The sequence below is a fragment of the Epinephelus moara genome, chromosome 17, assembly GCF_006386435.1.
Source record: "Epinephelus moara isolate mb chromosome 17, YSFRI_EMoa_1.0, whole genome shotgun sequence".
NCBI lineage: Eukaryota > Metazoa > Chordata > Actinopteri > Perciformes > Serranidae > Epinephelus > Epinephelus moara.
The window spans coordinates 13564532-13578618 of record NC_065522.1 but is presented as its reverse complement, the minus strand read 5'-3'; the positions used below and the strand labels follow the sequence as shown (position 1 = coordinate 13578618).

Below are 14087 nucleotides of genomic sequence, written 5' to 3'. Positions count from 1 at the left end.
TTTCAAGTGAGATTTGGATAAGGCATCCTACCCAGTAACTTACCTACCCAGCAACCCATGCTTACATTAAAGCCATCACAACAGCAGCAACCCCTCGCACACCTGAGTCAAACTCAACAAGATTATTAGAAGCCATGGCTCATGTCCCAGATATGTTGACAGAAGCTTGTGTTGTTGTATTTGTTCTAGTATCTTAATTTACTGGGATTACACGGTTAGTACGCCTGTCACTCTCTGTGCCTATGTCTTCAAGTCAGGTACATCGAAGGGTGCCAATGTTAAAAAGTCAACATATTCTCATACAAAAGTTCGTACGATATCCTACAAAAATGCACACACAGTTCTTATGACATTCTCTGAATTGGCGCCCCACAGACGAGGTTACTTCCTTAATGTAAATTAACGTAATTAACATAAAGTGACAGAGGTTAGGTTGAGGCAAATAAAGTTACTGTGGTAAGGTTAACGAAAAGAAACATGGTGGGGATGGAAGTCCTGTATTCTCTAACCTTCCTCCTTACTGGTCCACTCGGGACTGCTTTCCTCTTTACTCTCATCAACACATTGGTCACATGATGGCAGCCTTCCAAACATGTGGGTTATGCATGAATTACTGTCTCATTGTCATGTGGGACATGCACAAATTTTGGTGCATTACGCTTTGTTGAAAATATATCAATAGTGCATGAGGACAGCCTGAAAACGTTGCTTGGATTCATCTTTGCTTGAGATACATAAGGTGACTAGATACTCACACTGACAATGTGATAAAGAAATATTGTATAATTTCCTGATGCCTTTGCCGCAGTCCGACAATGAATGAACATTGAAACAGTCACTTTTGAGTTGTTATCATTGGTGGCTCACGGACAGATTTCTCACCTGTCATGTATGAGATCCAAGTTCATTTCCTCACTAACGCAGGAACCTTTTCAACCTCCATCATGTCAAAGAAGAGTAATTGGTCTGGTGCTAGAACAGCACTGACTGACTCATGATGTTTCAGTGTCATTACAGCCCTGAGCATCTTTGGCCAGACTTCAGCACCATTTCCCACCATAGTGCTCATATGAATCCCCAGAGGGAGGGACAGTTTATCTGTAGCAGTTAGCAGCTGGTGTCTGCCCCAAAGACTCCAGTAGCCCCCAGCTAGCGTTGCCACTTCAGATGCTAGTCATTTAGCAAACAAGTCAATCATGCGCGAGCCAACTGCCAGTGACTTGCCGACGTCCCCTGTGATCCCAGATATAGAGACGAGGGGGCAAAGAAGAGTCGCAGCTTGCTGGGTCATGGAAATCAGGTCACATTGGTCATCAGAAAACTATCTGGGTCTGGCATTCTGCTCTAATAATTGTCGCTGTTGAAACTGTTTGTTATGACAAAACATCAGGGGCCTCTGGTGTCGTCCAGAGTCCACCTCTGTTCATTGACTTTAGCCCATCACAGGACTGTGGATTTAAAAACTAAGTTTAGAATTATGATCTGAACTTAAAAACCTTCCCAAAAGTCTCACCACTGAAATATGTAGTCAATGAGCCAGTTAGACAGTCATGTTGAGGAATTGCAAAGGAATCTGTGGCCACCCAAAAATGTAAAATGTTGGGGTAGGAAACTGAATAGCATTCTCCCTGCACTGAACTGTTTTTTTTTTGGTCACAAAAGCTTTGAGGATCTTAAAGACTGCACAAATAAGAGCTCCTTTTGAAGTAAATGTAACGGTTTTTTTTTCCTTTCACCACATCAGAAATTCAATTTCAGTGGTAAACATCACAATGAATAATTGTATTATCCGAGCTTCTGTAAGGCAGATAAAAAGATACACATCCCTCTTGTATCTCATCTCTTGTCTGACAAAACTGCTTTAGATGTGGCACTGGAGACCTAGGGGCTGACTCTCCGTGGCATCAATGAAAGCATGAGTTTGACGGCCGACAACGTCAGCGGCATTAACTCACTTGCCGTCTTTTGTTGTTGGGCTAGAGGAAACTTAACAGTAATGTGTGCACACAAATTTCCCTTCTATTGGATTCAATTAGCTTCACGGAGATGGGAAATGTTTTAACTTTGTAGTGTTTTCCTTTCATCATGTGCAGCAGAGCTGAGTACTCTCAAATGTTCTCTTTGAGTTTGTACCTTTATTTGTCTGGCAATGACAATGTTGCCCAAAAATAGCAGTTGGAACAACTGGAGCAGAATTTGCATCACATTAACACAAAGATTGTACATATCTCCCCAACAAGTTTTCTTTGGCGAAAGCAAGGGATGAATGCTGTAATCTTTCACCTGTAACAACACTTTTTTATCAAGTAAATAAAGCAGGATGATAAAAGTCTGCATTGAAATATGAAATATCAGCACTACGGAGTGAGAAACTCATTAATTTTGCATTTGCTTACCATTGGAGAGTAGAGAAATGTCCACTCAGCTAACTCATAGCGTAGATAGAGTAACTTATTAATCAGTACATTACAGAATACGAATAAGACAAGAACTGTTTTGTTTTGATCCAATAGCAAAAATGTCATCAGAATCTGAACTAACAAAAATCTCAGAAAACACCACCTTTATGCAAAGATGTAACTTGGTTTGTATGATCAAAGGTTAAACGTGAAATAACACAGCACTCCTCTGCGGAAAGGGCTATGTTTACTCATGACTGCCAATCAGTTTATAAAGGTGAATTCATATTGGATTTACTTGAACAATCATGTACCAAACAGTCTAAGTGCAATGTAAACAAAAAGGCATCCAAGCTAACAAGGTAACCCTTGAATTCAAGGTTACAGTCTGCTGCAGCTCCAAAATGCACACACAGGCATATGCAAACCCACATTCTCATATCATCACCCCCCCCCACGCACACACCGACGCACACTCAAACACATGCATACACGCATGCATGCACAGGCAAATACGTCTCTATCCCTGTAGTGCCCTCCTTGGCAAAATCTCAGTGCCAGTCTCTTAATGAAATGCTCAATTAGGGTCTTTAAATAGGTAATTATGCAGTGCCTAATCCCTTAGCTCCTGGGCCCTATCTCATTTAGATGACACTTGGGCAGGCGAAATGGGAGGGGCAGGCACCGGGGCCTTAGTTTCTGTCATCAAAGCCCCTCCGTGGTGGCACAAGCGGCCCTGTTAATGATAAGGCACATCCAGGCAGTCAGTCAACAGCGACTCCCAGTGAGGGCCACTGACAGCATGGGAGATGGCAATGTCAGGCTTGACAGTGTCTTAATCATGTTTGTGAGTGTTCGGGGGTGGATTGTATTGGGTTGGGGGAGCTTGTATAAAGGTTTCTAAGAGGATGTTAGATGTAGAGCGAGAGCAGCAAAGACTATTCGTGTGATGTGGGCTTATGTGCATTTTTTGCGATGATTTCCAAGTTAATTTTACATGAAACAAGGACAGAGGGAGAGAAAATCACTTCCAAATGTCAAACTGTGTATTTTGCTTGATGCCAGGCGTTGACAGAACGGTTTTGATTTCCTGTACTGACATTTGTTTGAAGGTGGCATTTGATTTGAATTTCAATCTCCAAACTGGGGCTGGAGAAAAGGACCTATTCATTCGTTTTCAGCAGCATAATAAAATGTCTTGTTCGAGTGCTACAATATACCATCACTGACGGGGGGACTGCTCTTGTTTGGTTGCTAACGTAGCAATGGCAAGCATTTGTCTTAGTGAAACGACAAAGGGGGAATTGTTGCTCTTGCCTTGGGGTGAACCATTGCTTTCCCTCGACCGAGTTGCACAAGCAGCCTGCTCTGCCTTTCGTGAGAACAATAGCTTAGCTTGGCTAAAACACCTTTCAAGGGTGTCCAAGAACTAAAAAAAAGTTCAGCTTTTCAAACCTATTAATCAGCAGCGGCCACATCAAAGAGCTCAGTAAACTTTAGTAAGGATACTTGAACCACTGAAATATTGAAACAGCTTTCTAAAATGCTGTTCATCCCCACCCTGCATGTCCTTTGACAGTCTTATCAGGATATAGATGGAAAAGCAGAAACAACACAATTTCACCTCTATCTGTGTATTCAGCAAAAACATCTCATATCTGTGATAATATTTTTTTGTCCCGTTGCCCTCCCTGTTGGCACTGATGTATTTTCATGCAAAAAGCTTTTGATAAGCTGCGGGTTCTAATGCCGCCTGTCTGTTCTCTCAGTTGTTGACTCAGGCTTTCTTATCAAGTCTGAGTCATGGCAAAAACACCAGTGCCCATAATACACTGAAAAACAAGAATCCCTGTCAGTGTCCTCATGAACACCAGTTTGACCAGCGCTGCAGACACTCAGACAACAGCGAGACAGGATGACATTTATGCACCATTTGAAGCCTGTTGATAAAACTGACATAGCAACACAAATCATTCATAAACAAAGCAACATTTTCACTCTTTAATTTAGCTTAGATTAGATATCTAAAGATCAGCTGCCCATGAGAAATCCACATGGCCTGTTGCTAAGGCCGCATCATGAGTGCACTTATTGAAACATCCGACGCATCACCTAAGGCAACAGATAGCATACAGTATGCTAGGCTAATTGAAGGGAAGTTCACCCGCCATTGCCTTAGCGCAGTACAGCAAACCATAATGTGGCGTTACATTTTAGCTCAGGGTATATCAAGGCAAATTAGCATTTAGATAATGGGAGACACTTGGCATTTTAATTATTTTGCTGCCCTATGAGTGTAGCGTGTATGCCCCAAGCGCCTCCTTACATCCTTCATGTACGCCTAAGTAGTGCATTTACATACCAAACGGCTTGGCTTGTGTACAAAAGCCACTAAAATGTCACCGCCGCACAATGTACCTTGGTGTTCAATTGTTTCGAAAAGATAAGGAGGCATATTGTCGTTGACTTATGCCATATGTATTAGGGGGCAACACAATTCCCAGTGCTGTATTATTCAGTTATTTTCAATAGAAGTCTGTTGTGATGTTTTCTGCCATGTCGGCGAGTGGCAGTGGAATGCTGTTTTGTCTGTTTGAGGGCTCTGTACTTTCCATAAAACGACATGAGCTCAGGCTGGGAACAACCTCCCTCTCACCCTCCTTCCTCTCTCTCATTTTCTCTGCCTCACGGAAGTGAGATTATTCATCCTCCCACAGACCGTTGCTGTGTTGGGGGTAGATGTCAAAGTGCCAGGAGCATGTGGTGCAAAGGGTATGCGTGCCTGCTCTCTGCTTGTATGTGTCTATTTGTGCACATGAATGCCTGAGTTTACATTTGTGAGCATGTATGTGTAGGAGTTTTGTGTTTTAGGCTGCATCTATACAATTAGATGCGGACCTGAGCTTTGTGCGTTTGAGGGTGAGGAGAGTTTGCATGTTTCTTATTCTCTCATTTCTTCACCTGCTGTCATCTCCAGTTCCCTCCCTTCAGGAAACAATACCTTTAGACTGTCAGAATGGCCTCGCCACTATCATCTGCTCTTCAGCAGCGCCTGCTTTTTCTCCCTCGATCTCTCTTTCCTCTCTTCCATCTCTCTCGCGCTGCCTCTGTTAGGCGTACAAGCACAGACGGAGCGTGAGAAAAGCTGGCAGTGAGGCACATTCCCTTGCTTCCCTCCCTCTGCCTCTCTACCCTACAGCGAGCTCTCCTCTCCCTCCCTACATCCTCGCCTCCTTCCTTCCTCTCCCCTCCACATTACTTTCCCCTTTCTCTCACCACCTCTCTCCCTCTCTGCCTCGTTGCTCCCCTTATCCATTATATTTCCACCCCTCTGCTCCACCCTCCCCCCACTCCCCCTTTTCTTTCTGGTTCATAATATGTAACATGATTTAGCCCTCCCCTGTTCATGCGGCATAAATTTAATCCCAGCCATTCCAGGTTGGCTGCTGCTGCTGCTGCGTCTACCATTTTTTTCCTCATTTCCCCCCCATCCTGCCACACACTCTGCTCCCGAAACAATAGACTCCCCAAGATTCAGCCTGTTTGTATGATAACAAGTTTTTTCCCTTGTACTAAATGCTGATGCGCAAGGTCAAGCACGACCCAAGTGGCACATGCTTGTAGTATAGTAGCCACCCACACTGTGACAAGCAAACATAGCACAAGAGAAGGCCGCCCAACAAGCAGGCAATCATTTGAATAGTTTACACAGCTCACACGCTCACCCAAAGGCTGATTGTGCTGGGTACTGGTTTTATCTGCCACCCATTGAAAAGACATTAGTGGCGCCCATTAGAGTTCAATAGGTAATATGTTTACCTGTGTCATCAAGGTCAAAGGACGTGATCCCAACATGCAGACAAAGATGAAATATGTTGTGTTTTCTCCCTCTCTAAACTCCTCAGTGTCCTCAAAGCTTCCCCAATAGCTATGTAACCTTGTGTGTGTGTGTGTGTGTTTTTGTTTGTGTCTGCCTGTGTGTGCACTGTGTTGGTATGCTTTCAGGGAGCAGCACAACAGGGCACTGGGATAATCAGTCACTAGACTGCAGGTCAGGGTCTTGCACTGTGGGGACCATCCATCTGAACCCAACAGCTGCTGGGGAACGTGGCGAGAGGAATGGGACGAGAGAGAAAGATGGGTGAAGACAGAGAAACAGAGAGAGAGAGAGAACAAGTGGTGAGGTAGACCAGGTAGAGAGAAAAGTCAAGGAGAGGCTGTTGAAAACAAAAAGAGCACACACAGAACGAGTGGGAGGAGGAGGAGGAGTGTTTGCGAGCTGATGCTACGTGGCGATTTTAGTCACTAAAGTGTGTGCTCAAGGTCAGTTTGGGTGGGCTGAATTCTCATGAGGACACAACCTTGCTCTTTGCACCCAAACAAGGTAATAGTTTTCAAATTGCAACATCCTCTCCTTGACCCGTGTTTTCTGGCACAAACTTGTTTTTACAGCAGTGTGCACTCTATGACAATGTGTAACGTCTATATACGGCGGCAAGCATTTTGCATGAAATTGGAGACACATAAAAGACCCGACGATATTATTTGATTAATAACAGTGTTCGCGAGCGAGGTGAATAAATGCTATTTTACTCTATTTGTGGTGTGACATTTCAAAATCCAGATCATTTTGCCAACAAAAAAAAGGGGGGAATGGCTTTGAAATTTCCTGCTGCTAATTTGCAACGGACACACATCTGAGATGGGATTGTGATAGCTTCCTTGTCCTACAGCCGCAGCAGGTGCTTTTAAACCAATTATTAGACAGACAAATGTCATCAGATGCAATTAGCTTCCCGCTGTGCGTTTCATGTTGGGTGATCATTCATAAGAAAACAAGATATAAGCAGAGACATCAGTTACAGCATTGGCAGCATTTGCCTGTCAGAAATTAGTCAGGCTCGCAGGCGGAACCGTAAAACCCTGACTTTTCCTCACACAGAAAGTCAGGCGGTACAGCCCGAAGGATAGTTTATGACCGTGGGAGGCTTGTTTGAGGGAGGTCAGGGGAGGCGAGGAGGGAGGGGTGGTGGTGGTGGTGGGGGGGAGTAAATAAATAAGTAAAGCAAATAAACTCCTCTGATGTGTGGTTGTCAGGGTCTTTCATGTGGAGGCTGCACTTGAGGGCATAGCTTAGCTTAGCTTGAGGGATGTTATTACACATGCCGGCTGATCGGGAGCGATGTGTGAGAAACGGCCTTGTCACTCGGTCTTAAATCACACCATCGCGAGCAAAAGAAAGTAGCGGTGGATGAAAAAAAAATGAGTAAAAAACACACAGAAGAGAAAAACAAAAGGGGAGAGCGGTTAGGAAAAGAAAAGAACTACACATAAGGAAGCTCAGGAAACTTAATGCAGTGAGGAGAGTGACAGATTTTACACTGTGGCATTAAAGAAAGAACTACAGTGAAAAAAGATAAAAGAAATGGCTGCAGCGACCATGTAAAACACATTGTGACTTAACCTGAATTTAACCCCTCTTGATGAGGAAGTGGGGCTTGGAAAAGGAAGTGGGTGGGCGTTGATGTATGAGGTTGGGGAGCTGCCTTTGATGAGCTTATTTAATAAATCTGGTCATATGATGTTAAAAAAAAAAAAAGCTAGGGGCACCATGAGTTGGCGCCTGTCACAGGCAGCAATGTTTCACTGTTACTAAATCTGTTGAATGAGGGTAAGTGCTAGTGCACAGCAACCTGTGCCCTTTTATATGCCCTTTGACCTTAAGGCCTTAATTTAAGGAAAAGTGACTCCTTAAGAATCCCTGTCCCTGCTCATTCCCTGAGCCATCACAGAACAACATATTAATCTCAGGGCAAGGGCTCAAAGAGAGAGCAAAGAAAAAAGCAAGTGCAGGTCACTGACACCCATCACACAGATGGAGAAAGAGACATGTGTGTCGCTAAATTATTTCACATATTTTCATATTTAATTAATTCTAAATCTAACTATAATTTTCACAATTTAAGTAAAATATTTGTGAACATCAGGCAGCCATATTCTAACCAAATATGCTTAATAATACAATGACATATGATGTATCCTTGTTGGTATTCTGTAAATAGTGTGTGTGATGACACATTGAAGGCTGGTAGGTACTCATTTATTTTCCTGGTAGCTTTCAAATAACTATAATATTCTTAAAATGCTGTTTTTAATGCAGGTTTTGGCATAAAATATCAAATAAATAAGATACAGTGAAGAAGCAGGGACTGAATAAAACAAGAGAAACAACAATAAAATACGATTAAAATGACATCTCAGTTGGCAATAATGTCTCAATTATGATTTAGTACGACAATGAAGAGTCGTTAAATGGCTCTGGTGCAATACTGTTAAAGCATATTGGCAATGATGTACTATGTTTTTTCAAGTTAATCAAAAGTAAATACGCAACTCTTTAAAAATACTATGCCAGATTCCCTAAACATCAGCCATTGTGCTTTAATCAGGGTTAAAATAGTTTAATTACACATCATGTCAACAGCAAAAGGAAGGTGGTGGAATCTGTGCCCACTGCAGCCCCGACTCTTCTGCTTAACTTCACAGGAAGAGCATCAGTACTCTTTGTGAAGCGGGGTCTGTCTCTCTCAGCATCACTGCAAAGTGACAAAGAGATGCCACAGAGATCTTCGCAGTACCAACACAGTAGCCTACCCCGTGTGCTCACTGCCACAGCCCTGCATATCACTGTAGTCTGAAAGTGTGCGTGTGTGGGGGGGTAATTACTGCATTCTTTAACTCTGCTGGTCCGGAGGGAAATAGAAAAGTCCTGCCTCATAAAACGAAACAAATTCTTATTTGCTGTGCCTGGCTGGGCATGATACTGGGCCACTTTTTATAACCCAGTGCAGTATGGATCACATCCTCTGTAGTTCTGCTCTGCTTTGTCCTTGCATGTGTTGAGCTAATTACAGAGGAATTGGCCTTAATAGATTTGGTGGCATTTTTGCGGCTGCTTTGGTCTGTTAGGATAACATACTGTGAATCCACTATTTCCTTGAAGTTCAATTCAGTTTGTGCATGAGCCTGAAATTAAAAACACCCCGTTTAAAAAGCCCCTGGAGCCGGCCAAAGTGAAATTAGTCAACTTGCACGAGAGATGGGCATAATGTGGTGCAACTGCTCCACTCAAGCCCATGTTGGATCTGTTAAAAAACGGCACCATCGGTAGCATTCTCGTGTCAGCACTTGTTCCCCACTGCTTTGTACTCGGTTTGCCAAAATATTACAGCATGTGCGAGAACATTGAAAGACAAAATTGCCGTGAAGCTGATGTTGTGAACCTGCTGCTTTGGGGAGCTCATAACTATTCCGCCTGCATTCTTTCCCATAACAAGTTTATTGCAGTATGGCTGGAATATAAGATAAATATGACTGATTCCTTTGTTTTTTTCCTTCTCAATAATATTGCTATTCTAAATAGACCAGAATACCAAACACACACGCTTAAATGAGAATAGAGACCAGCCATTATGGAGAGTATAAACATCCCACCCTCCTTCTCTTTCACATTTCTGATAAGGATCATGGGGAAGGAGAGAGAGTAGACAGCTCAACAGCCCCTTTCTTTTTCTTGCCACACACTCCCCCCTTTTCTAATTAACATTGTGCATGTTGTCAGGCTTTGTTTAATAATGCATGATTGCTATCAGCAGCAAAATCCTTTGAATGAAGCACCACTGAATGGGAACACAATAATACCACCAGGGGCTCAGGAAGAAAGACAAGATTGTTTTTTCTGTCTATTGTAATAAATGTTCAATGGAAAGCATCAATGCCACCAAATGTATGAAAGTGAAGGTGCAGAGCACAACACAAAACGGCCATGTTGGGGATAAAATGGGCAAAGGTGGCGCCGCCTTTGAGGGAGTCTTTTATACGGATAAATGGCGAGGATCGTTTTTACTCATGTGCATGTTCATACGTGTAATTACGCGTGCATAAAAACAAGCTTTCATACAAAAAAAGCTGCAGTATTTGGGATAAAATCCATTGTCAGATAACAATGCAGTTGGGTTGCTGCTTCTCTGCCAGGTCTGGCAGGTGGCTTGTCCCCCCATAGCACGTTAGGAATCTGCAGTGCAATTTCCTGTAAAAATTAACACCACAAATCAACGCTAAATATAATTGCTTTCATTTTTGGTATAAACCGAGGTTTTCGGGAGCGGGGGGTGCTTTAGCCGTGCTTACATTAGCTTCTCCTTGTATTTACTCACATGGCACGGCCTCTTGGTTGTCTCACTGGTGGTTACACAACATACAGATGGTTTTGTTTGCCTCTATCAGCGTGTGTGTTTGACTGTGTGTGCGCGTGTGGAAATGGGTGTGTGTGCAGGCCGGCCGTGAATAGAGAGAGGGAGGGCTGCTGAGTGCTGTTTCTTGCGCACAGCCTAATGTCATGTCATTATGGAAATTCACACATTAATTAACTCAAAGGCTATCACTTAGATTTGGAGGGGCAGATGCGTGAAACAATAACCGGAGGAGACAGACAGCTGTACCTGCGCTACATACGATCACACTGCAGCTTTATCCCCTCATGCCTGTTTTTTTTTTTTTTTTTTTTTTCAGTTCAGTTGATTCTAATCAAATTCAGAGTCGCTACAAACACTACTCATGTGAAAATTCTGTGTAGTGTGCTCAAATGTATGTATATGTATACGCATTTGTGTTTGTAAGCGTGTGTGTGTGTGTGTCGGTGGTGGTGTGAGCGGGGGATGAGATTGCCTCAAATTGATTCCCTTCGCCACACGTCCCCCGCTCTTGCGCTTGCTGCTAGCCCTGCAGCGCTTGGAGACAGGTAGTCGTGTCTATCTCCCCCCAACACAAATCGAGTGTGACAGGTGCGCTATCTTCCCGTCTTTTCTGCCATTTACAGCCCACAGAAATGAAAGAGGGAGAGCTAGGGGCAAGAAAGAGGATGATTGGTAACAGGGAAATGAGGTACTTTGTCATCATCGGGCCTGCTGATTGGGCTTAGGGGGGCTTGTTTTTCTTTTTTCCCTTTTTTTTTTCTCTCTTTTAGTGGGTGGTGGTCAAATCTGCAGATAAACAGCCCAATAAAATATTATTTCTAGCAACAGCATTTATATGCACAGTTGCTGCCTCGAGAACAGACAGCTACTGAAACTGCAGATTCCAAAACTTCAAGAGATCTGACATGTCGTGTGTTTGATCTCATGCTACATAAAGTGTCTGAAAAGTCACGGTACGCAGACCATGCACTGGTCGGCCTTCAACCGGTCGCCGCAGCTGAAACAACAGCATCCTGCAGGACAATGCGGACAGACTAGCCGGCATGCTAACCAGCAGTACAGTGTGTCATCAAAGCTCACACACTTGGATTAGCTGGGAGCTGTGTTACGAGCCGAAGACTACCGCAGAGCATCCATCACTAAGGATCAAGTTCTGGCTTAAGCAAATGGATGACAAGGGATAGAGCCGGTCTGCGGCTAATACTAGCTCACTGTATCACATTGATTTTCACAGCCAATGTAGTGGCCCTTCGATAAAGGGCTGAAACATGAATGGCAACACTTGGCCACTCTGTCTTATAGATTTCATTTGTTGTTTGAGCTGCGCTAGAAAAAAGCTAAGCTGCTCCATCACTTTGTATCGGCACTTAGAGCTATTAAAGCATCTATTATGGATTACGTGTGGTGTGAGGGGCATAAATATGAGTTGGTTTATTGAATGCGTATATCATGATGTAACTGAAAGACAGCATTTATATCTTGTATTGTCTTTTAAGAAAGTCTCTCAGTGCTTGAATTTACTTTAACTCCTGACTGAAGAGCTATGAAATTGCTTTCAGCATTTATGAATATTTCCTGTACTTCCCCACATGCAACAGAGGCGCTTTTTATGTGAAACAGATATCAACACTGATCTTAGGCGGACTTAAAATGTACTCTTATTATACAGCGCGTTTAATTGGTGCTCGCGACCAAAGCTGTGAAGACAAAATCTTATTAGTCCACCCTTTCATCTGTGTGGTTTTCTTCCTCTCTCTCTTGCACTCTCTATCGCTCTCCCTCTCATGCACACGTGCACACGCATTGTGTGAAGTGACTATTCCATTTAGAGAACTGTCAGAACATACCCTGTGAGCACATCAGCCTCTTCCTATCCTCTGTCAGCTCCAGCCGAGGCTGTGTGGGGGTATGTCAGAAATGTGCAGGGATAGATAAAACCCGTGGAGCCAAACAGCTTTGTTTCATTCAGTCCCTCTCTCTCTTTTTCTCTCCATTTTTCCCTCCCTCCCTCTCCCTCTTCGTCTCCCCATCCCTCCTTGCCTTGCATAGGCTGTGAATACCCTGCATCTGAGAAATCAGACCAGACTGACTCACAGGGCTCTGTGAGCCAGCGCCACCGAGGCTGCCAAAGCATGCTGGTGCCAAGCTGTCCCACCATGCACAGAGCCAGACCCACGCTGCTGCTGCCGCTGCTGCTTGTCCTGGGTCTGTTCCTCCACCTCGCCGACGCTCAAAGTAAGTGGACCGTTGGCTTTCACGTGGGCCTCAAGTGTTGTGTCCTGCTGGGTTGGGGGTGGGGTGGCAAGGGTGGGATTGCTTTTGTTTTTTCCCCTCACTGAACATCATCAGACACATCAATACTTGATGTAACACACATGCAACCGAAACACTTTATGAAATGCAGAAATCTTCATCAAACACACTTGCTGGTATTCATTAAGATGAGACTGCTGATACAGTGGGGTGATATCACTACTACTGATATAAGAGAGTCTCTTTATTTAAATGTCAAAATCCAAATGTAAAATTCATTTCAGTTACATTTTAATAAATTAAGGCCACTCTGTGAATAATGAAAATAGTGGGGGAAATACAGAATCTCTATCATTCATCGTATAAAAAATATCAAAGTCCCTCTTCACTCAAAAATGACCTTCGCTGTGCAGAATAATGTATGTGCAGAGTCTGACACTAGAAGACTGCTGAAGGGGGAACATTTTGTCCGCGCTCACCTTAAATCTGAGTTCAAATGTTCACGTACGCACAAGATAGTTCTGTGACATCTCAACTAGGGATGCACCGATTTATTGGCCAGACATCATGGCCTTGTTGACTGCCACGGGCCTATCAGCAAATAAGATGACATCCACTGATGGCAGTGGCCGCTGTTTTCCTGTTGTGTCACATCAATTTTGAGCAGGCTCAAAACCATGGCCTGGCTCGAATTGTGTCATGTTTTCACAGCGACAATAGAAAAGATGTTTGGGATGAACAGAGAGATTCCCCAGGACGCCTTTGGGACAATAGGATGCAGTAAACTCACATTTGACATTTTATGAATGAAATGAGGTAACTGAAAGTTTTTTGGGGAGTGGGGGTTGGGACCATGTGATACACAAAATATTATTCCAAGCAGAGTATTTTTATATATCTTGAAACAAGTTTGGAGGAATCCTGTGTCAATGAAACTCTGCTTCTCCATCTCTAATGTTCATCTCACCAAACTATCAAAATGTGTTCAAGTCCCTATTTCCCAACGACTTTTTTTTTCTGCTGCAAAAACTGCCATGTGAACCAGAAACGCTCAGACCTCAGCCAAGAATCTCATCATGAGAAGTCATTGGAATTGAGTTACTTGACATCAGACACCTGCCCATTGATGTGTGACAACAGTTTTCAAACCTCATTGAGCTCTGGTCCTGCACCACAGCCC

The 14087-nt window shown here is 43.5% G+C and overlaps 1 protein-coding gene across 13 annotated transcripts in view; it reads left to right on the top strand.

The window, feature by feature from the left end:
• Nucleotides 1-14087, top strand: part of LOC126404725 (receptor-type tyrosine-protein phosphatase delta-like) — a 427878-nt gene that overhangs the window by 308557 nt on the left and 105234 nt on the right. For all 13 annotated transcript variants that reach the window (XM_050068106.1, XM_050068116.1, XM_050068110.1 and 10 more), the window contains one exon: nucleotides 12704-12889. In XM_050068106.1, the coding sequence (XP_049924063.1) occupies nucleotides 12787-12889 (103 nt within the window). In that variant the 5' untranslated portion in view covers nucleotides 12704-12786. The remainder of the gene's footprint in view (nucleotides 1-12703; nucleotides 12890-14087) is intronic.